The sequence below is a fragment of the Stomoxys calcitrans genome, chromosome 3, assembly GCF_963082655.1.
Source record: "Stomoxys calcitrans chromosome 3, idStoCalc2.1, whole genome shotgun sequence".
In the NCBI taxonomy this organism is placed as follows: Eukaryota; Metazoa; Arthropoda; class Insecta; order Diptera; family Muscidae; genus Stomoxys; species Stomoxys calcitrans.
Genome location: NC_081554.1, coordinates 28,529,937 through 28,554,202, shown reverse-complemented (window position 1 = coordinate 28,554,202; position 24,266 = coordinate 28,529,937). Strand labels below are relative to the sequence as shown.

The following is a 24,266-nucleotide window of genomic DNA, read 5'->3' as shown; positions in this document are numbered from 1 at the left end:
CTTTATCATGGTGACCACAATATGTTCCATGGTTTTGAGTAGAAAGGACGTAAGGCTTATGGGTCTGTAGGCCTGTGGTGTCGCATACTTGCCTCCTGCCAGGCTTTCGGAGTATATGAAAGTCCTAGGCACGCTGCGAAAATTTTGGCCAGACGAGGCGTCATATAGTCTGCCTCCTTCTGTAGTAACGCCGGAAATATCTCATCCAATCCGGGTGACTTAAATGGTTTGAAGCTCCTCAAGCATTCCTTCACCATAAATTCCGTTATTATAAACCTTCGAGCAACGTCATTATTCCAAGATTGCGGTGTCTCCGTGAGTCCTGTCGTATTCTGTGGAAAATGGGTTTTCATCAAAAACCTCAACATGTCCTGCGTTGTCTCTGCTCTCACTCCCATATCGTCTACTAAAGTTTCCGTTTGGACATGGGTTTTTGAGAGAAACTTTTTTATCTTGGCGGCGTCATTAACGCTATCGACCTGTTCGCAGAAAAGCATCCAGGAGGAACGTTTTGCCGCTCTGATAATCTTTTTGTATTCCTTGAGCCGTGTGTAATACACATCCCAATAAACTTCAGCTTTTTTACGACGTGCTCTGTTAAAAAGTCTGCGGACCTCTTTCCCAATATTTCGAATCTCCCCGGTCATCCAGGGTTGTTCTTGGGCTGATTTAATTTCCCGACGAGGACAACTACCTTCGAAAGATCCCACCAGTGCATTCGTAATCCTGTTGACATTCTAGTCAATCTCTTACTCTACCTGAGTTTTAAGCTATTTTATCTATACTTTTGAGTAGTTAATTTTATTCATAAATAGTTCTTTTTCTTTAAGAATTGTTAACTAATTTTGGATACATATCATGAACTAATGTGTATTATGTAATTAACTACTGTTTAGGATAAGGATTTTTATGAGTGTAGTCATTCCCTTTGTAAAACCAAGAAATATTGATCTGCGAACCCAAAAAGTGTGTATATTCTTGATCGTCTTGGCAATATAAATCGATCTAGCCATGTCCGTCCGTCCCTCGGTCCATCCATCTTTGGAAATCACGATAGCGATCGAGCGAATGAAGATATCCGTTCGAAATTTTGCAAACATTAGCCGGAAGACGATTCCATATACGAACGGTCGGGGCGATAAAGAATTCTCTCTGAAATGAAGAAAGCATTTCAGATAACGGCTAATAAATTACAAACGGGTGTGAGTTCCTGGAATGTCTAGTATCCCTGACATACATCCTTACATCAGGAATAAGAAGACAAATACCAGACGAACACACACCATGAAAGTATCGATAGAACAGCGCCAAACAACCCACATTACGACGATGGTTAAGGGAGGCAATAGAGTTGGATACCCTACTGTCTCCAATCAACGCCATCGCTTTCCTCTGTACACCTTACAGTTGCCCAAGGGACGATTTTGAAGCTTCAGCCCATACATGTGAGTTGTACTCCATTTTCCGCCTTATGAAAGTGGCATAGATGTAAAGAAGATGTAAAGTAGTTCTGACAGTAGTTCTTAAGGAAGCCTAATCACTTGAATGCTTCTTTCGACACTTCGAATGTATGTTTAGTCCAACGGACATCACTTTGTATCTTCATGCCCAGAACTTCAAGAACATCAGATTGCTCAACATTTATACTGCTGATAGACAAAGATGAACGTATTGGGTCAGCGAATCGTTTCTGTGACAACAAACACCACTGAGTCTTCAGTGCACTAAAATCAACTCGAATCATTCAACCCACTCGGAGATCTCGGCAGAGTGTATCGTCCATTATCTGCCTCTTGTTCTGAATCTCTCGAAGACTTGGCCTCTGGTCAAATGAGTACGAATGACAGAGATTACAATCAGCCGCAAATGGGGAGATCGTATTCGATGTCTGACCCAACAGATCGTTGATGAAAATAAGAAAAGAGAGGGAGAAAGGACAGAGTCCTGTGATATACCTGCGGTCAATTCATGCTCATTGGATGAGAACCCATCTTTAACGACTCGTATAGTGCGATCTCTGAGAAAGCTTGAAATAAATCGAGCGAAGCCTTACCGGCACTAACTACGACAATAAATAGTAGTGCATTGTGCCAGACCCTATAAAATGCCTTGGGAATATTCAAGCCACAACGGTACTCTCACCAAACTGGTGGATTGAGCGACGTCAACGTTCCGAAAGAAATGTCATGAGGTCGCCCGTAGAGCGTTTTTTGCGGAACTCATACAGTTGGCCATTAGACTCTAAACAAGAGAGGAGTATATCGCAATTGGCCGGTAATTCACAGGGTTGTTCTTAGAGGTTTTTTAGGTTTTCGACTGTCCAAAAGTTGTAAACGTCGAAAACCTCATAAACTTGTATAAGAAGTAGTAAAAGTCATACTCGAAAAAGCCCCGCTACTTGTTTGGACATCATATCATTGTTTTAGTTTTTTGTTGTGGCTATTATAACAACCACCGAAGGATGGGGGTATATTCATTTTGTCATTCCGTTTGCAACACATCGAAATATCCGTTGCCGACCCTATAAAATATATATATATTCTTGATCAGCGTAAAAATCTGCGATCCTTAGGATCTAGCCATGTCCGTTCGTCTGTCTGTCTGTCTGTTGAAATCACGCTACAGTCTTTAAAAAGAGAGATATTGAGCTGAAACTTTGCACAGATTCTTTTTTTGTCCATAAGCAGGTTAAGTTCGAAGATGGGCTTTCTCGGACTATATCTTGATATAGCTCCCATATAGACCGATCCGCCGATTTAGGGTCTAAGGCCCATAAAAGCCACATTTATTAACCGATCTGACAGTGAGTTGTGTTAGGCCCTTCGACATCCTTATTCAATTTGGACCAGATCGGTTCAGATTTGGATATAGTTGCCATATAGGCTGATCTCTCCAGTTAAGGTCATGGGCCCATAAAAGGCGCATTTATTGTCCGATTTTGCCAAAATTTGGAACAGCGAGTTGCGTTAGGCCCTTCGACATCATTCTTCAGTTTGGACCAGATCGGTCCAGATTTGGATATAGCTGCCATATAGACCGATCTCTCGATTTTAAGTTTTGGGCCCATAAAAGGCGCATTTATTGTCCGCTGTCGCTGAAATTTGGGACAGTGAGTTGTGTTAGGCCCTTTGACATCCTTCTTCAATTTGGACCAGATCGGTCCAGATTTGGATATAGCTGCCATATAGACTGTTCTTTCGATTTAAGGTTTTGGGCCCATAAAAGACGCATTTATTGTCCGATTTCGCCGAAAATTGAGACAGTGAGTTGTGTAAGGCCCTTTGACATCCTTCTTCAATTTGGTCAAGATCGGTTCAGATTTGGATATAGCTGCCATATACACCGTTCTATCGATTGAAGGTTTTGGGCCCATAAAAGGCGCCATATACACCGTTCTATCGATTGAAGGTTTTGGGCCCATAAAAGGCGCATTTATTTTCAGATTTTGCCAAAATTTGAGACAGTGAGTTGTGTTAGGCCCTTTGCCATATTGAACGATGTCTAGATTTAAGGTATTGGTCCCATAAAAAGCTCATCTATTTTCCGATTTCTACGAAATTTGGGACAGTGAGTTGTGTTAAGCCCTTTGACATCCTTCTTCAATTTGGCCAAGATCGGTTCAGATTTGGATATAGCTGCCATATAGACCGATCTCTCGACTTAAGGTTTTGGGCCCATAAAAAGCACATTCATAATACGATTTCGCTGAAATTCGGGACAATATAGGTAGCAAATGAAGAGTAGAATACGAATATGGTATTAAAAATTGGGTCAAAGAACCCGTCTGGCCGCCCCAACCCCAAAACTCCCCCAAAGAGACATATCGAACGTTCATTTCAGTATGGGGCTCAAATGAAAGGTATTCGGAAGTAGATTTTGAATCTGGCATACAAAATCGGGTGGAAGTATAGGGAGCCACGCCACCCCCCAAAAACCCCATTAGATCCGTTATGACTATATTATACTTGGTTGAACCGATTTTCTTAAAATTTTCATAGATTATGTACGTTTGTCTGGAACAAAACATAGGCAATACAATTTTTAGATATCGGGTGGAGGCGGATCCTCCCCCTTACCCCAAAAACGCCACCCATATCCGAAAGTGGTCCATTGGGCACAAAAAGGATATCAAATGAAAGGTGTTGGAGATCAGAAAACGAATATGGTATTAAAATTTGGGTCCAAGTACCCAGCGGGCCCTTCCCAACCCCAAAACTCCTCTAAACAGATAAAATCGAAGTTCATGTCAAAATGGGACTCAAATAAAAAGTATTAGGCAGTAGATTACAAATATGGCATAAAACATTAGATGCAAGTATTAGGAAGTAACCCACCCACAAATACCCCCCAATGGGCATATTAGCCGACCACGGCTGTATGGTACTCAAATGAAAGGTACATTACGAATATGACATTAAAATTTGCATTCAAGTCTAGGCGCTTTTCCTCCTAAAGATACGTCAAATAGGTTATTTGACCTATTATGACAATATGGGACTCAAATGAAAGGTATTTGAGAGTAGACAACGAATTTGATATCCAATTTTGGAGCCAAGTGTTTTGGGGTACTCCCTAAACACCCCCTAAACTAAGCTTCATTTCCGTTGGGAATAAAGAACGAATTTGATATCTATTTTTAGTGCAAAGTGCCGGTGGCCACCACAGCCCCACAACAACCGTTTGGAGGGTTGTTTTGGGGCTGTGTTCATATTTATCGTCCATGGCAATATGGGGCTCAAATTAAAGAGATTTGGAAGTGCAGCACGAATTTGATATCCATATTTGAGTCGAAATATCTGAGGTGCCATCCCTCCCCCTTATGAGAACATTACCCTAGGAAGAACATTACCACCAGGAATCGAGAAGGTGCAAATTCTCACACACCAATGAGTGCTATCCGATACAAGTTTAAACTCAATGATAAGGGACCTTTTTTACGGCCGAATCCGAACGGCGTCCCGCAGTGCGACACTTCTTTGGGGAAATTATTTTAAATGACTATGCATGGCATTGTATCTCGCAAATATCGCCAACATTAAGAAAGGATAAACACCGCTTTGTCCGATGTTCTCGCCAGGATTCGAACGCGTTCGGCGTCATTGGGTACAATGCAGGAGTTCGATATCCGCATTCAGGGCGACGTGTCCCCACCCTAAAAAGATATTAGAGAGAGTTAAAGAAGGCGCAGCGAAGCGGACCGGTTCAGCCAGTATTTTAATATCTTCCGATCTGAACCATATATGGATCAGATGTCGGGAAGGTTAAAAAAAATCACTGCTTCAAATTTTAGCAAAATTAGGTAATAAATGCAGCTTTAATGGGTTTCATACCCTAAATCGGCAGATCGGTCTATATATAGTCCGATTTGAACCTTATTCGGATCGGATGACGGGAGGCTCAAAACAAATCACTACTTCAAATCAGGTAATAAATATAACTTTTATAAACATCGCATTTTCATAGAAAATTTGATCAACATCGAATTTTCATAGAAAATTTGATGAACATCGAATTTTCATAGAAAATTTGATGAACATCGAATTTTCATAGAAAATTTGATGAACATCGAATTTCATAGAAAATTTGATGAACATCGAATTTTCATAGAAAATTTGATGAACATCGAATTTTCATAGAAAATTTGATGAACATCGAATTTTCATAGAAAATTTGATGAACATCGAATTTTCATAGAAAATTTGATGAACATCGAATTTTCATAGAAAATTTGATGAACATCGAATTTTCATAGAAAATTTGATGAACATCGAATTTTCATAGAAAATTTGATGAACATCGAATTTGAATAGACAATTTGATGAACATCGAATTTTCATAGAAAATTCGATCAACATCGAATTTTCATAGAAAATTTGATCAACATCGAATTTTCATAGAAAATTTGATCAACATCGAATTTTCATAGAAAATTTGATCAACATCGAATTTTCATAGAAAATTTGATCAACATCGAATTTTCACAGAAAATTTGATGAACATCGAATTTTCATAGAAAATTTGATGAACATCGAATTTTCATAGAAAATTTGATCTACATCGAATTTTCACAGAAAATTTGATGAACATCGAATTTTCATAGAAAATTTGATGAACATCGAATTTTCATAGAAAATTTGATGAATATCGAATTTTCATAGAAAATTTGATGAACATCGAATTTTCATAGAAAATTTTATGAACTTCGAATTTTCAAAGAAAATTTGATGAACTTCGAATTTTCATAGAAAATTTGATGAACTTCGAATTTTCATAGAAAATTTGATCAACATCGAATTTTCATAGAAAATTTGATCAACATCGAATTTTCATAGAAAATTTGATCAACATCGAATTTTCATAGAAAATTTGATCAACATCGAATTTTCATAGAAAATTTGATCAACATCGAATTTTCATAGAAAATTTGATCAACATCGAATTTTCATAGAAAATTTTATCAACATCGAATTTTCATAGAAAATTTGATCAACATCGAATTTTCATAGAAAATTTGATCAACATCGAATTTTCATAGAAAATTTGATCAACATCGAATTTTCATAGAAAATTTGATGACCATCTAATTTTCATAGAAAATTTGATCAACATCGAATTTTCATAGAAAATTTGATCAACATCGAATTTTCATAGAAAATTTGATCAACATCGAATTTTCATAGAAAATTTGATCAACATCGAAAATCATAGAAAATTTGATGAACATCGAATTTTTATAGAAAATTTGATGAACATTATTATTGGCAACAGCTTTGTACAAATAAATAAATACAATATTTACCCATACTTCTTGCATAGAATAATAGCACATCACTTTGTAAAATAGAACATACCTGAAATAAAAAATAAATAGCAATTATTTAAGTGCTTAAGCTTTTCTATAAAAGATTTTTTGCAATTAAAAGAAAAGTTTGTTAAAACGTTGTTTTTTTGGGTTGCCCAAAAAGTAATTGCGGATTTTTTAAAAGAAAATAAAGTTATTTTTAATAAAACTTAGAATGAATTTTAATCAAATATACTTTTTTTTACACTTTTTTTCTAAAGCAAGCTAAAAGTAACAGCTGATAACTGACAGAAGAAAGAATGCAATTGCAGAGTCAAAAGCTGTGAAAAAATTTGTCAACGCCGACTATATGAAAAATCCGCAATTACTTTTTGGGCAACCCAATATGTTTCATTCATTGTACGATAGGTGGACATTTTTTTTACACTTCGTCTATCAAAAGATCTTCTCAAAACTTTGCAATAAGAGCCTCAATTATAATCTGATTTGGCTGAAATTTGGATCAAAGACTTATGACTTCCAACATCCATGCAGAGTATGATCCGAATCGTTCTATAAACAGATACAGCCCCCATATAAACCGATCCCCGGAATTGATGTCTTGAGCCCTTATAAGCCACAATTTTCATCCGATTTGGCTGAAATTTGAAGCAAAGACTTGTGTTATGACTTCCAACATTCATGCCAAGTACAATCATAGTCGGTCTATAAACTGATATAACCACCATATATACCGATCCCCTGATTTGAGTTATTGAGCCCTTAGAAGCCTCAATTTTCATCTGATTTGGCTGAACATTGGAGAAAGGCCTTGTGTTATGACTTCCAACATCCGTGCCTAGTACTATCCTAGTCGTCTATAGCGGATATAGCCCCCATATAAACCGATTCCGGGATTTGACTTCTTGGCTCCTTTGACTCCTTGAAAGCAACTATTTTCATCCGATTTGGCTGAAATTTGTATTATCCAACATCCACGCCAAGAATGATTCGAATTGGTATATAAACAGCCCCATGTACTCCGATCCCTGATTTTGACTTCTTGATCCCTAAGAAACCCAAAATTTCACCTGATTTTGGTTTAAAATTTACTCCGAAACCTATGTTATGACTTACAACATCAGTGCCAAGTTTTGCCCGAATAGGTCAGTAAGGTGATGTAGGCCCCCAAAGGAACCGATATCCCGATATGACCAAAATAATTCAGATACAAACTCAGTTAATAAGGGTACATTTTAAGCGAAATCCATGGTGGTAGGTACCCAAGATTCGGCCCGGTCGAACTTAGCACGCCTTTATTTGTTTTCTTCTTTTTGTCCGATTTGGAAGAAAATTTGAATGCGATGCTCTTTTACGACTTTCAACATCTGTACCAAATACGATCCAAGCCAGTCTATAACCCGATAGAGTCTCCATCCTTGGTCTCTCAATCGTCCTTGTTCGGTTCCTAGAGCTTTTTGCTGGTTTGGCAGAAGTTTGGTACGTAGACTAAAATTATGCCCTTCAGGTTAATTTATTTTGTAAAAATTTTTAGCAGAATCCATGCTGGTGGGTTCCCAAGATTCGGACCGGCCGAACTTAGCACACTTTTACTTGTTTCAAAGATATCTCCCCAAGTTTTCCGGACGATTGGCTGCTAAACCGGCGCCACAATCTATCCTATCGCTAAGGTAGCTTTAACATAGCCTTACAAAAAATTGTCTAAGCGCATTAAATAGCACGATTTAGTCTGCCAATTGACCGGTCCCGAACATGAAATAAATCGTTCACCGAACTCGCCCCTCAATAAGTCCGTGCTGTGGCAGCGACTTGTTGAAACTACATTTAATGCATGTCAAGTTCTTGTCTTGCATTTTGGGCAAAAAAAAGGTTGAATATCATCTCACGGTAGCTTTCACCATTCACAGTTATGTTACGATTCACATTATCTTGGCAGAAGTACGGTCCAATGATGTCACCAGCCCATAAACCGCACCAAACTGTGACTTTTTATACCCACCACCGAAGGATGGGGGTGTATTCATTTTGTCAATCCGTTTGCAACACATCTAAATATCAATTTCCGACCCTATAAAGTATATATACTCTTGATTAGCGTAAAAATCTAAGACGATCTAGACATATTCGTCCGTCTCTTCGCCTGTCTATTGAAATCACGCTACAGTCTTTAAAAATAGAGATATTGAGCTGAAACTTCGCACAGATTCTTTTTTCTGTCCATAAGCAGGTTAAGTTCGAAGATGAGCTAAATCGGACTATATCTTGATATAGCCCCCATACAGACCGATCCGCCGATTTAGTGTCTTAGGCCCATATGAGCCACATTTATTATCTGATTTTGCTGAAATTTTGGACAGTGAGTTGTACTAGGACCTTCGACCTCCTTCTTTAGTTTGGCTCAGATCGGTCATGATATGGATATAGCTGCCATATAGACCGATCTCACGATTTAAGGTCTAAGGCCCATAAAAGGCGCATTTTTTGTCCGATGTCGCCAAAATTTGGGACACTGAGTTGTGTTGGGCCCCTCGACATCTTTCTTCAATTTGCCCCAGATCGGTCCAGTTTTAGATGTAGCTGTCATATTGACCGATCTCTCGATTTAAGGTCTTGGACCCATAAATGGCGTATTTATTCAACTAGTTTGCCAAAATTTGAGATATTGAGTTGTGTTGCCAAAATCTGGAACAGTGAGTTTTGTTAGGGCCTTCATCATCAAAATAGCTGCCATATAGACCGATCTCTCGATTTAAGGTCTTGGGCTCATAAAAGGCGCATTTATTGTTCGATTTCGCCAATATTTGGGATAGTGAGTTGTGTTGCCAAAAATTTGGGACAGTGAGTTTTGTTAGGGTCTTCAACATCCTTCTTCAATTTGCCACAAATCGGTCCAGATTTGGATATAGCTGCCATATAGACCGATCTATCGATTCAAGGTCTTGGGCCCATAAAAAGCGCATGAGCTGTCCGATCTTGCCGAAACTTGGGATAGATCGGTTCAGATATGGATATAGCTGTCATATGGATCGATCTCTCGATTTAGAGTCTTGGCCCCATAAAAGGCTCATTTATAGTCCGATTTCTCTGAAATTTGAGACAATGACTTATGCGTCTTCTCGATATCTTGGATATAGCAAACAAATAGACTAAAATTTTGTTCCACAAAATTGAACTTGTACTTATTAGACCACTCAATAATGCTCGTGCCGAATTTGGTCCAAATCGGACCATATTTCGATATAGCTGCTATGGGGGCATAAATTGTGCATTTTTCACCGGATTATGACAAAAAGTTGTTTACATGTATAACCCAAGGTTGTGGGTATCCAAAGTTCGGTCCGGCCGAATTTAATTAGTATACCCCCAACCTATGGTTGAGGTCAACCATAGGTTGGGGGTATACTAATTTCGTCATTCTGTTTGTAACATCTCGAAATATGCTCCTTAGACCCCATAAATAATATATATTCTTGATCGTCAGGCCATTTTAAGTCGATTTAGTCCTGTCCGTCCGTCCGTCTGCCTGTCGAAAGCACGCTAACTTTCGAAGGAGTAAAGCTAGCCGCTTGAAATTTTGCAAAAATGCTTTTTGTTATTGAAGGTTGGTTGGGCTAGTAAATGGGCCAAATCGGTCCATGTTTTGATATAGCTGCCATATAAACCGATCTTGGGTCTTGACTTCTTGAGCCTCTGGAGGGCGCAATTCTCGTTCGATTTGACTGAAATTTTGCACGTAGTGCTTTGGTATCACATCCAATAACTGCGCTAATTATGGTTCGAATCAGTCCATGTTTTGATATAGCTGCCATATAAACCGCTCTTGGGTCTTGACTTCTTGAGCCTCTCGAGGGCGCAATTCTCATCCGATTTGACTGAAATTTTACACATTGTGTTTCGGTATCACTTTCAATAATTGTACTTAGTATGATACAAATCGGTCAATGGTTTGATATAGCTGCCATATGAACCGATTTTGGGTCTGACTTCTTGAGCCTATAGAGGGCGCAATTCTCGTCCGATTTGACTGAAATTTTACATGAGATGTTTTGTTATGACTTCCAATAACTGTGCTGAGTATGGTGCAAATCGGTATATAACCTGATATAGTTGCCATATAAATCGATCTGGGATCTTGACTTCTTGAACCTCTAGAAGGGGCAATTCTCATCCGATTTGGCTGAACTTTTGTACAACGGCCTCTCTCATGACTATCAACATACGTGTCTAATATGGTCTGAATCGATCAATAGCTTGATATAGCTCCCATACAAACCTATCTCCCGATTTTGCTTCTTGAGCCCCTACAAGGCGCAATTCTTATCCAAATGAACTGACATATTACACAATAACACTATAATGTTAAGCATTCATTTAAGGTCCAAATCGGACTATAACTTGATATAGCTCCAATAGCATAACAGTTCTTATTCTATATTCTTTGTTTGCCTAAAAAGAGATACCGCGCATAGAACTCGACAAATGCGATCCATGGTGGAGGGTGTAGAAGATTCGGCCCGGCCGAACTTAACGCGCTCTTACTTGTTTGTAATCAAGGTGGAGGTCGTATTAGTTAATCAATCATCACGACATTTAAGTACTTCGCTAACGTATTTCATGGCAGGACGTAAAATCCTGAACTGGTTTCCTAAGAAAGTACTACACCCAACTTTGGACGAAGAGTCGACACGGGTTATCGTTATTTGATTGTATTTTGGTGGTAAGCGTTTCAAAAAAAAATTTTTTTGGGACACTCTAGTGCAGATGTTTGATGTATTAGAACTGTTGTTTATTTTCAATATATGTATATTTTTTGTTGTACTTTCTATTTCGCAATAATGTAAATTGTTGCAAAAATCTGCTATTTTTGCAAATCATTTGGCAAAGAAAAATTTTTTTTTGGCTTATAAAAACCCATATTTATGCTGCCACTTAGTACAACATTCATTCAGTGTTTAACGAAACTCATTCTTGGTAGACGGTGTCTGACCAACAACAAGTGAAGAAGATTGTAGCCATGTTAGTAGTATTATTGATTTGGTGCCTAATAGCCTTATATGTGCTAATAAAGCGTCATTATTCGAAGTGGCAACGTCTGGGTTTTGCCACCGATGAACCTCTAATACCTTATGGATCCTTGACTAAACTCTCTAGGAAAGAACGTCACTTTGGCCTCATCATTGCCGATTTGTATGAGAAATATACGAAGGATAAGGTGGTGGGCTTTTATATGTTCTTCAAGCCCACTCTATTGGTGAGAGATGCTGAATTGGTGCGACAAATTTTGACTACAGATTTTGGAAGTTTCCATGATCGTGGTCTGTATGTGGATGAGAAGAATGATCCGTTAACAGCAAGTCTTTTCAACTTGGAGGGACAATCATGGCGTACTCTGCGTACCAAATTGACGCCTTCATTTTCTTCGGCAAAACTGAAGGCTATGTTTGAGACTGTGGATGCTGTGGGAGATAAGATGATCAAATATTTGGGCAAAGAATTGGAGGATGGTCAGAGCCATGACATGGAAATAAAACGAGTGACGACAAAGTGAGTTGAAAACCCTTAAAAAAGGTTAAAGCAATGTTCCTATAACAAATCAAATTTCTCTTGGCAGCTATGCCATCGATATTATAGGTTCGGTTATATTTGGTCTGGACATTGATAGCTTCTCTAATCCCAACAATGAGTTTCGCAAACTAAGTGAACTTGTGGTGGGTAATGAAGAAACGAACTTTTTAAGGCGTTTGCGCAATCTCACGAGTTTTGTGAGTCCACCGTAAGTGTGAAAGCAAAACACGTATAAAATCTTTAGCTTTGGATTATTTTTCATTTTTTATTAATAGTGTGGCTAAATTTTTATCCTCATTGGGAGTCAAAGATTCCATATCCCATCGTCTTAGAGACATAGTCAGCCATACCATAGAGTATCGTGAAAAGCATGGAGTTATACGCAAAGATTTGTTGCAACTTTTAATTCAGCTCAGAAATACTGGCAAAATATCCGAAGATAATGAACGAGTCTGGAGTACGACGAATGAGACGAAAGCGGAACATTTTAAGAAGGCCATGTCCATAGACATGATTGCCGCAAATTCGTTTCTATTCTACATGGCCGGCTCAGAGACGACATCTGCCACCATATCATTTACGCTCTATGAAATGGCCATGTATCCGGATATATTCGCCAAAGCCCAAAACGAGGTGGATGAGATACTCGAAAGGTATGGCCTTAAGCCAGATGGACATTTAACTTATGAGGCCATACAGGATATGAAGTATTTGGATTTGTGTGTTAAAGGTTTGAATTCTTGTTGACAAATCGATAAGTAATTTGGAAGTTATGAGGGTTATTTATTAATTTTAGAAACTACTCGGAAATATCCTGCCTTGCCTTTCCTCAATCGCCAATGCACTAAGCAGTATCAAGTGCCTGAAACGAAACTTGTCATACCAGAAGGCACAGCTATTATAATATCCTTGTTGGGCATGCATCGTGATCCTCAGTACTTTCCCAATCCTCTTGATTACAAACCGGAACGTTTTGGCGAAGACTCCAAAGATTATGATGCTGTTGCCTATATGCCATTTGGTGATGGACCTAGACATTGTGTGGGTAAGTTAGAGTTATTGCAAAGTTATAACAAGTAAAAATGTGCTTAGTTCGGCCGGGCCCAATCTTGGGAACCCACCACCAGGGATACTGTTAAAATATGTGAGCCATATCTGGATACAGACCGATTTGGACCTAAATTACGGCTTCCAGAGGCTCAATAAGGCAAATCGGGAGATCGGTTTATATGGGAGCTACATCAGGTTATAAACTGATTTGGCACAGCTGTTGGAAGTCATAACAGAACATTACGTACAAAATTTCAGCCAAATCGGATGAAAATTGAGGCTTCCAGGGGCTCAAGAAGGCAAATCGGGAGATCGGTTTATATGGGAGCTATATCAGGTTGTAGGCCGATTTAGACCATACTTGGCACAGCTGTTGGTAGTCATAACAGAACACAATGTGCAAAATTTCAGCCAAATCGGATGAAAGTTGCTGTTTCCCGGGGCTCAAAAAATCAAATCAGGGGATCCGTTTATATGGGAGCTATATCAGGTTCTTAACCGATTTGGACCTTACTAGACACAGTTGTTGGAAGTCATAACAGAACATTATGTGCAAAATTTCAGCCAAATCGTACATAAATTGTGGGTTCCAGGAGCTCAAGAAGTCAAATCGGGATATCGGTTTATATGGGAGCTATATCAGGTTCTTAACCGATTTGGTCCTTACTAGGCACAGTTGTTGGAAGTCATAACAGAACACAATGTGCAAAATTTCAGCCAAATCGGATGAAAATTGATGCTTCCAGTGGCTGAAGAAGTCAAACCAGGAGATCGGTTTATATGGGAGCTATATCAGGTTATAGATCGATTCGGACAGTACTCAGCACAGTTATTGGTAGTTATAACAGAACGCAATGTGCAAAATTTCAGCCAAATCGGATGAAAATTACGGCTTCCAGAGGCTTAAGAAGTCAAATCGGGAGATCGGTTTATATGGGAGCTATATCATGTTCTTGACCGATTTGGACCATACTTGGCACAGTTGTTGGTAGTCATAACAGAACACTACGTGCAAAATTTCAGCCAAATCGAACAAAAAGTGCGGCCTGTAAGGGCTTAAGAAGTCAAATCGGGCGATCGGTTTATATGGGAGCTATACCAGGTTATAAACTGATTTAGATCGTACTTGACCCAGCTGTTGGAAGTCATAACAGAACACAACGTTCAAAATGTCAGCCAAATCGGACAAAAATTGCGGCTTGTAAGGGTTCAAGAAGTCAAATCGGGAGATCGGTTTATATGGGAGCTATATCAGGTTCTTGACCGATTTAAACCGAGCGTGACGCAGTTGTTGGTAGTCATAACAGAACATTACGTGCAAAATTTCAGCCTAATCGGATGAAAATCACGGCTTCCAAGAAGTCAAATCGGGGATTGATTTATATGGGAGTTATATCTAAATCTGAACCCATATGGCCCATTTGCAATCCCCAAAAGCTTACATCGATATTAATTATCTGTGCAAAATTTCAAGCGGCAAGGTTTACGAGTTTGACCTCTATCGTGATTTCGACAGACGGACGGACGGAGGCCACCCTATCGCAGAGGTTAGCATGTCCGCCTATGACGCTGAACACCTGGGATCAAATCCTGGCGAGACCATCATAAAATTTCCAGCGGTGTTTATCCCCTCCTAATGCTGGCGACATTTGTGAGGTACTATGCGATGTAAAAACTTCTCCTCAAAAGAGGTGTCGCACTGCGTCACTCCGTTCGGACTTGGCTATAAAAAGGAGGAAGCTTAAACTTGAATCGGACAGCACTCATTGATTTGTGAGAAATTCGCCCCTGTTTCTTAATGGAATGTTTATGGGCAAATTCGAGTTTTTCGAAGGACAAAATCCTTAATTGTTTGCCATGCCACGCCCTTAAGTTGGTTCATGTCTGGTATTGTGTCCCCATCTAAGTATCGGTGTCGTTTTGCCGCAAACTCTGGGCAATGACCTGGGAAATGCTCCTACCCCTCATCATCTTCCCCACATGCCCTACCCATGCTATCACTTGTGGCGCCGATTTTACATCAGTGAGCTCATAGTCCTTTGTATCCCGTTACGATACCAAAAGCTATACTGACCTCCGTCTTACTTCCTTTCAGTAATAGCTTCGTCCGCTCACGATCCGGAACTCCCCATAGGACTTTCGTCATTCTACCGCTTTCTTCGCTGTTCCACAGAGTCCCTCTAACGGTAAAAAACTCCCCCTCAATTGGATGTGCTCCAAACTAAGGAATAAACATATTAAACGATATCAGCTCGAATAGGGGCCAAACATGGCTTGAGCCTTGTAAGGACCCCGATAAGGGTAATGGATAGCATAGAAATCCATTATCCTTTGTTTGCCTATAAAGAGATACCGGGCAAAGAACTTGACAAATGCGATCTATGGTGGAGGGTATATAAAATTCCCGCCCGGCCGAACTTAGTACTCCTTTTACATCTTAGTAATTCTTACTTTCTTTTTTTCCTTTCAGCTCAACGCATGGGTATAGTAAACAGTAAAACTGCTCTAGTGAAAGTTTTGGCCAATTTCAATATTGAACCAATGCCACGTAAAGAAATTGAATTTGTCTTTCATACTGCTCCGGTTTTAGTGCCGAAAGATGGCTTAAACATTCCTCTATCGAAGAGAAAATGAAGAAAATGTGAAAACCATTTAATATGCCCATAGTTCATAAGCAAAATTGAATAACAATTAGTCAGTCAGCATTGAATATTTTGGCTATATGAAGATGATAAATTTGAATACCCTACACTGAAAAAAAAAATAAAAATCATTTCCAATCACGAAATTAATTGATCCAATTAAGTTTTTTCTAATTGAAACTGATTCAATCACTGATTCTAATGATAATATCAACCACCGGTTTTTGGAAAAGTATTGTAATTGAAAAAATTTTCAGCTTAAAGAATTGAATATTCAGTTAAAAATTGGTTGAAGTTTTTGAAATTTTCAATTAATTTTTTAACTGATCCAATTTGTAAAGGATACATGTGCGGTTCCACAAAACCCATGCGATTGGGTCGCTGGGCTAGAAACCGGCCCCCGGAAAACTATAAAAATCACTCTGGGAAACCAAAGAATAGAAAAAACGGATCCCCCTAAAGTTGATGACCGATGCAAACGTAAAAAGAACCATAATTTGCGGATTTATACCAGGAATGTCCGCACTCTCTATAGAGAAGGTGTGGTACACGCGCTGGCGGATGTATTGGAGAAGTACAAGGCAGATATTACCGCCTTACAGGAAGTGCAATGGACTTGGAATGGTATGGGAATGACAACAAGAAACGGTGACGAACTGTACTGTAGCTGCCAACACGAAGCATGAATTTGGCTGTGGATTTGTGGTTAGTCGGAGACAAAAACATCTTGTCTCAAGCTTAACTCCGGTGGATGAGAGGCTAGCCATATATGTGCATTATGGCTAGCCTCTTCTAGCCAAATTCTTCAATATCAGCCTTATATGTGCGCATGCCCCGACGGTAGACAAGGACGAGCAGACCAAGGAGATTTTCTACGAGCGCCTAGAGGGAGAATAGGACCGCTTCTTCATCAATGATATTAAAATCGTTCTGAGACATTTAAACGCGAAGATAGGAAAGGAAAGCATCTTTGGTCCAACAGTCGAAACGTTTAGCCTCCATGAGATAACGTTCGATTAAGGGTTGAAGCTAATAGATTTCGCCGCGGCAAAAAACATGTTAGCAGCACCAGATTTTGTTAGATGTACGATCGATCCGAGGAGCGAATATAGATTCGGATCATTACCTTATTGCAGCAAAGGTTCGCACCCGTTTGAACATCTGACACTGCAGGGAAGCTGAACACTGTAAAGCTGCAAACGCAATAGATGGCAACGGCACACTCTACTCGCCTGACCCAACTGCTTGATGAAAGCACTTCTTGTTCCGATGATATAATCGCGCTGTGGCAAACCATTGCCCAATTCATGGAAAATGCCGCGAAATCCGTTATTGGGGACCGGACGCCTCACTAAGAAACCCATGGTATGACCAAGAGTGTCGGGATGCCACCGAAGCCAAGAATGCGGCATAAAGAGCAACCCTGAAATCAGTAGCAATGTGCCAGTTGAAGAAGAGGTAAAGGAGAGGTATTGGAGAAAAATAGAGAGGAGAAATGTGTACTCTGCAGATAGAAAAGGAAATGGAAAGACGTGAGTGTGAGCGAACCGATGAGACAACCGATGCCTTTGGTGCAGAGACAAAGAAGGAAATCTTGTAACTAATACAGATTGCGCGATGAGGATATTGGAAGAACATTTTACTCAACTGCTAGTGTCCGACGATGGCGCCGAAGAGGATACCGCAGAACCAATCCCTGGCGATGGTATAGCATTTTTACCCCCAGTCAAAATGAGGTTTAAGTAGCAGTGACCCGACTTAAGAACAACAAGCCAGCAGGAGCCGACGGGTTGCGCGCTGTACTATTTAAGCCCGGAGGCGACATGCTGATAAGGCGTATGCATAAGCTTGTCTGCGAGATCTGGCTAGAAGAACGCATACCCGATTATTGGAACCTCAGCGTACTATGTCCCGTACACATGAAAGGAGACAAGACGGAATGTGCCAACTGAGATAAAGATTCATCGTAAAATATATGGACCAGTTTGATTTAATGGCGAATATAGGCGTCGTGTGAATCACGAGCTGTATGACGATGATAGCATAGTTGCAAATTGTAAATTTGCAACTCATACAATGTACTCCCGAGCGTACTGTGTGGAAGATTAAAACCTTAAGTCAAAGAGATAATTGGCACCTATCAATGCGGCTTTAAATCTGGTAAATTCTTCATAACCAGATATTTATATTGCGCTGTGCTAAGTTCGGTCTTATTTTATATACCCTCCACCATGGACCGCAATTATCAAGTTCTACGAACTATTTTTCGAATATACGAATATATGAGCTTTATCAAGTAATTGACCGATATGGACCGTAGGTCTCGACATACAAATCAAAGAATAATATCAGCTCCAAAATGTCAGGCAAGTTGATTAATAATTGCGCCCTCAAGAGGCTCAGAATGAACCGATTTTGGCACCGTCTTTGGAAGTCATACCGACATATGCAAAATTTCAGCCAAATCCGATAAGAATTGCGCCTTCCAGAAGCTCTAGAAGTCTAATCGGGAGATCAGTTTATATGGCAGCTATATCAGGTTATTGAATGGTGTAGACCATACTAACTACAGTAGTCGTATGTCATAAAAAACACCTCATGCAAAATTTCAGACAAATCGGACAAGAATTACGCCCTCTAGAAGCTGATGAAATCTAATCGGAAGATTGGTTTATATGTCGGCTATATTAGGATATGGACTGATTTACAACATACTTGGCGCAGTTGTTGGAAGTCATACCAAAACGATATGTGCAAAATTTCAATACCATCGGATAACAATTGCGCCCTCTATAGGCTCAAGAAGTCTAATCGCCAAATCGAACAGGAATTACGCTCTTTAGAAGCTGCAGAAATCAAATCGGGAGATGGGTTTATATGGAGGCTATATCAGGACATAAACTGATTTCGACCAAACTTGACGCAGTTGTTGGAAGTCATACCAAAACGATATTCGCATAACTTCAAAACAATAACAATAACAATTGCGCCCTCTATAGGCTCAAGAAGTCTAATCGAGAGATCGGTTTACATGGCAGCTATATCAGGTTAAGTATTGATTTAGACCATACTTACCACAGTTGTTGCAAGTCTTAAAAAAACACCTCATGCAAAATTTTAGCCAAATCGAACAAGAATTATGCCCTCTAGAAGCTGAAGAAATCTAATCGGGAGATAGGTTTATATGGAGGTTATATCAGGATATGGACTGATTTAGAACGTACTTGGCGCAGTTGTTGGAAGTCATACCAAAACAAAATTCGCATAATTTCAAAACGGTCGGATAACAATTGCACCCTCTAAAAGCTCAATGGCTTTATGGTGGTTTAGACGAATATTTCGAAGTGTTACAAACGGAATGACAAAATTAATATACCCACATCTAAGGGTGGAGGGTATAAAAAACGACAAACGGATTATCAGCACAGAAAGGATATGAGGACAGACGGACATGGCTAAGCCGGATCATCAGGAATTTCTGAATCGAACTGCACATTTTTTCACATCTACAGTAGTAGTGCAGGGTGCAGTTTGTGGTTTTGTAATAAATTCCATGTTAATGTATACTTAGTGCACCAATTTTATTATAGCATATAAAATACCCAATTGAAAACGAATACATCCAACTTTAGATGTCGTGGAGGCACGGATTATTGTTAACTGATCACCATAAACGTATTTTGCTTATTGGTATCAAAAGAGGGAAAAATGGAGGGTACGCGTTTCAAAAAACAAAATTTTTGGTTTTTGGGACACCCTAATGTCCATGCATATCCAGTTACTAAATTTCATGCATATCGCAGTTACTAAATTTCTTTACATTTGTTCGAAATTTGATATGAATTAGTTTTAAACTATCTGAAAACCTTCATCAAGTTCGATTCACAATTAAATATCGCTCTCAATTTTCACTTATAGGGTAGGTGTAAGGTGTTATATAGTCGGCAACGCCCGACCTTTGCCTTCCCCTACTTGTTATAGTACAAAACTTTCAACAAAGTTTTTAAATAAGCTAAAATGCCTCTATTTTCAATTACCATTACTAAAGTAGTTATATGCATGATGAATTTTAATTCTATACCACTGTGGGCCATCCTTAAGTGGATTAAAATTAATGTGGTCACAGATTGCATCTGCTGATTACAATTTTCCAATAGCTTAGTTTTATCACAAAAAAATATGCACTCAGGTACATATCATGACAGGTAGAGGAATGAGTATGTTTGGCATTCATAAAGGGTGATTTTTTAAAATCTATAGAAAAGTTTTTCAAAAACAAAAATTCAGAAAAATTCATGAAAACTTTATTTGAATCGATAGTACGGTCCAAATAACTTAATGTTTCAAATGGTCCATTCGCTTAGCCCAATTTTGGCATACTCTTTCCAACATTTCAGCCGGTATCTCACGAATAAATGCTTCAATGGAGTCTTCTAATGCGTCAATTGAAGCGGGCTTGTCTGTATAGACATGCGCTTCAACATAGCCCCACAAAAAATAGTCTAAAGGCGTTAAATCGCATGATTTAGGCGACCAATTGACCGGTTCCGAACGTAAAATAAAATGTTCACCGAACTCGCCTCCCTCTCAATAAGTCCATTGTTACGCGTGCTGTGTTGCATGTGACACCGTCTTGTTGAAACCACTTGTCATGCAAGTCAAGCTATTGCAAAAAAATTTTGGATATCGTAACGTAACGTAACGTAACGATTCGCATTATCTTGGAAGAAGTACGGTCCAATGATGCCACCAGCCCATAAACCGCACCAACTGTGACTTTTTCAGGATTCATTAGTAGCTCTTACAATGCTTCTGACTAATCTTAACTCCAAAATCGACAATTCTGCTTATTCACGTACCAATTAAGCCAAAAGGGAGCTTCGTCGTTAAATGGAAGAAGCGAGCGAGGAACTTTCTTAACAGAACACACATTTGGATAATAAAAGGCAATAATTTGCAAGCGTTGTTCGTTTAAAAGACGATTCATGGTTAAATTATAGAACAAACTGAAGATGCTTGATATTTGAACCATCGTTTCCAAAAAAATAATAGCTAAAAAATCACCCTATACAACAGTGAATAGGCATTTATTGCTGCTTGATAGTTTAGGCTTGTCCATTAAGAGCAGGTACTTCTGACAGGCAGGCGATAAGAAACCCACATTTATTTTGTTTCGCTCATGTAGATAAAGGATGAGGCAATTATTCATAGGTCAAACCAAAAATTTCAAGCATTAGTATCAAAAAAATTCCCAAAATCAACGGATCGCTTGATTTTACCACTCTAGGCTAAAGTCCTTTTTGGTTAAAAAATTATGGAATCTAGAAGAAATTAATTAATGTTAAAATGTAAATAAAAATTATCTGCTACTTGAATGAGTGTGAAATAAATATTTGCTCTGAAAAAAAAAAATAATAATAACAAGTATGTGATAAGTTCGGCCCGGGCTAATCTTGGGAAAACAACTCTATGGATTTTGCAAAAAATTTCCACAAATCAAAATACTTGAGGACAAATGTGTATTTTACGTAACAAATTTGCCAAATGCCAAATCAGGCACAAATTGAAGCAACTGGGAGTTGTAGAAGACCAATCGTTATCTCAGTTTATAAGGGACTATGTGGGCCGTACTTAGCACAGTGGTTGGAAACAGGGCTGCTGAGTCGAACAATTTTTACTCGACTCCGACTGGGAGAAGATTGTTCGACTGCGACTCCGGAGTCGACTCCTCGCACTTATTTTTTTGTAATTTTTTAACAAAATTTATATAAAAAAATATCTTCGCTTTGTTTCTCTTTCGAGGCGAGTTCAATGATCGGAGATATTCCTGCAAAGAAAAAGGAAAGCCGAAGATCACCACACACCAGAACCACTATAGGACACGTTTTATCTTTGTTTAGAAGAATTTTCAATCATGTAAGGTGTGATGGCATTCAAGGGCTGTACGCTGGTATGTTGTACTTATATCGTACTAGCTGGACCAGGCCCGCTCCGTTGCGCCTTCTTTTACTTTATACGGAACAAATTAAATATTTATTCTCGACAATTAAAGGGCTTTTAGTGAAATACCATGCTGCGAAAATAGTATATCTCTTGACAAACAGTTTAACAATACAAGTGCCTTTATCTGAATCCCATATGATCTTTATTGGTCTACGAATTTAAGTTTGGATGTAAGTTGTACTTCATTCTTAAAATACTTCATTTCAGCCATATATTCTCATGATGTCTGATTTAGGGGTGCTTTCGGGGGACAGGTGGTCCCCCAGACACTTGGCGCTGAAAAAATATCAGCATCGTGCTCTTCTCTCAAATATGATTTATTTAAACCCCATATTGCCATTTGAGGGGGAGTTTACAGGATGAGGCGTCCCCCAAACACATGGTCCCAAAATTGGTTATCAAATTCGTTTTGTAATGTCAAACACCTTTCATTTGAGCCACATATTGGCATGGTCGAAAAATGTTTACCCTTTGGGGGGTGTTTTGGGGAAGGGGTGATGCCCTAAATACAGGGTCCTACATTTGGATATCAAATTCGTATTGTACTCCCAAATACCTTTATTTGAGCCTCATATTGCGATGGTCAGTAAAAATAGCTGTTTGTGGGGTATTTTGGGAAAGGGGTAGACCCCCAGAAAATTGGTCCCCAAAATGGGTATCAATTCTTGATTTACCCCCCAATATCTTTCATTTAAGCTCCACATTGACATGGTCGGTAAATATGCCCGATTTAGGAGTGTTTTGGGGGGTGGGGTGGTCCACCAATCACTAAGCCCTGAAAATATATCAGCAACGTACTCTATTCTCATATATTTGAACCCCATATTGCTATTGGTCTCAAAATTAGATATCAAATTCGTTTCTAATCTCAAATACCATTCACTTAAACCCCTTATTGAAAAAGCCAACAAATATGTCCGGTTTGGAGTATGGGCCCTAAAAACTATGAGTATCGCGCTCCACAGTCTGGAAGACCCAAATTGTGTTGGTGAGCAAATACGTCCTACTTGGGGGTTGCTATGGTAGTGGGACGTCCCCTAGACAGTTGGTCCCGAATGTTGATGTCAGATTCATGGTCTCCTCCCAAATACCCTTTATTTGAGCTCCATTTTTCCTTAGTCGGCAAACATGACCTGTTTGGGGGGAGTTTTGGGGGATGGAGCGGCCACTCAGTGACTTGGCTTTGAAAATATATATCAGATTCGTGTTCTTTCATTTGAGTCCCATATTGTCCTGATTGGTCTAAATATATGTTTGGCAGGTTTTAGGGTGGGGCGCCCACCCTAGGTACCCCATCCGAAATTTGGATACCAAATTTTTATTTTTGAGTCCCATATTGCCATGGTCGGTAAATATGTCCGATTTAGGGGTGTTTTGGGGCTTGGGGTGGTCCCCCTAACACTTGGTCCGACAATTGGATATCAGATACGTTTTCTTATCCTAAATACCTTTCATTTGAGTCCCATATTGCCGTGATTGGTCTAAATATATGTTTGGTAGGTTTTAGGGTGGGGCACCCCCCTGGGTACCCCATCCGAAATTTGGATACCAAATTTTTATTTAAAGGGATACTATATGTGAGCACACAAAATTTCGCTTAAATCGCACCATCCATCTCTGAGATCTGGCGTTTCTGAAAATTAGGGTAAGGGGGAGCGGACCCTCCCCCTTACCCTAATTTTCAGATATCAAAAAATGTTACCACGGGATCATTATGAACCATCAGTGAAAATTTCAATAAAATCGGTTCAGCCGTTTCTGAGTCTATAAGGAACACACACACATACAAACAAACACAAATTGATTTTTATATATAAGATGGGGTCTCAGATCAATATTTAAGGAGTTACAAGCGAAATGGTTAGATTAGTTCACCCCCCATCGTATGTTAGTGGATAAAAAACACCTATTTTGTGCCTGTTCCCAGAAGCCACTGTGCCATTCAAAGCATTAGAATCTTCACAGCAGCAGAAGCAGCATCAAAAAACAGCATAAAACGAAGAGGCGACTGTAATCTAATCGTTAGCATGCACGTGCCAGTCATTCATATGTATGTACATTGGTTTGTGTATGACTGGCAATGCGTTGATATGTTCGTCGATATTAACGTTGATCTGTGTATGATTTAGCTATTCATCTAATGTTGTTTTTGCAACAATCATACAAATTTACGTATTTAAGGAGCCCAAACAAAAAATCTAGCG

General features: G+C 39.2%; 2 protein-coding genes across 2 annotated transcripts in view; one reads left to right on the top strand and one right to left on the bottom strand.

Annotated features, from left to right (window-relative positions):
- The window catches only part of LOC106089478 (uncharacterized), a 239,719-nt gene that overhangs the window by 85,809 nt on the left and 129,644 nt on the right, over positions 1–24,266 (bottom strand). The gene's annotated exons all lie outside the window — the stretch shown is intronic.
- LOC131996402 (cytochrome P450 6d1-like) lies at positions 11,801–16,205 on the top strand. The gene is made up of 5 exons (XM_059366072.1): positions 11,801–12,346; positions 12,414–12,575; positions 12,643–13,097; positions 13,164–13,412; positions 15,888–16,205. Exons 1-5 carry the CDS (start codon positions 11,817–11,819, stop codon positions 16,049–16,051), a joined length of 1,560 nt encoding a protein of 519 aa, XP_059222055.1. The 5' UTR covers positions 11,801–11,816; the 3' UTR covers positions 16,052–16,205.

What these genes read in the sequence shown, in the direction of transcription:
- LOC131996402 (XM_059366072.1), top strand. Translation starts at nt 11,817, where the DNA reads ATGTTAGTAGTATTATTGATTTGGTGCCTAATAGCCTTATATGTGCTA. An exon ending in ACGAGTTTTGTGAGTCCACC is followed by an intron (nt 12,576 to 12,642) that starts GTAAGTGTGAAA and finishes TTTTATTAATAG; the next exon opens with TGTGGCTAAATTTTTATCCT. An exon ending in TGGACCTAGACATTGTGTGG is followed by an intron (nt 13,413 to 15,887) that starts GTAAGTTAGAGT and finishes TTTTCCTTTCAG; the next exon opens with CTCAACGCATGGGTATAGTA.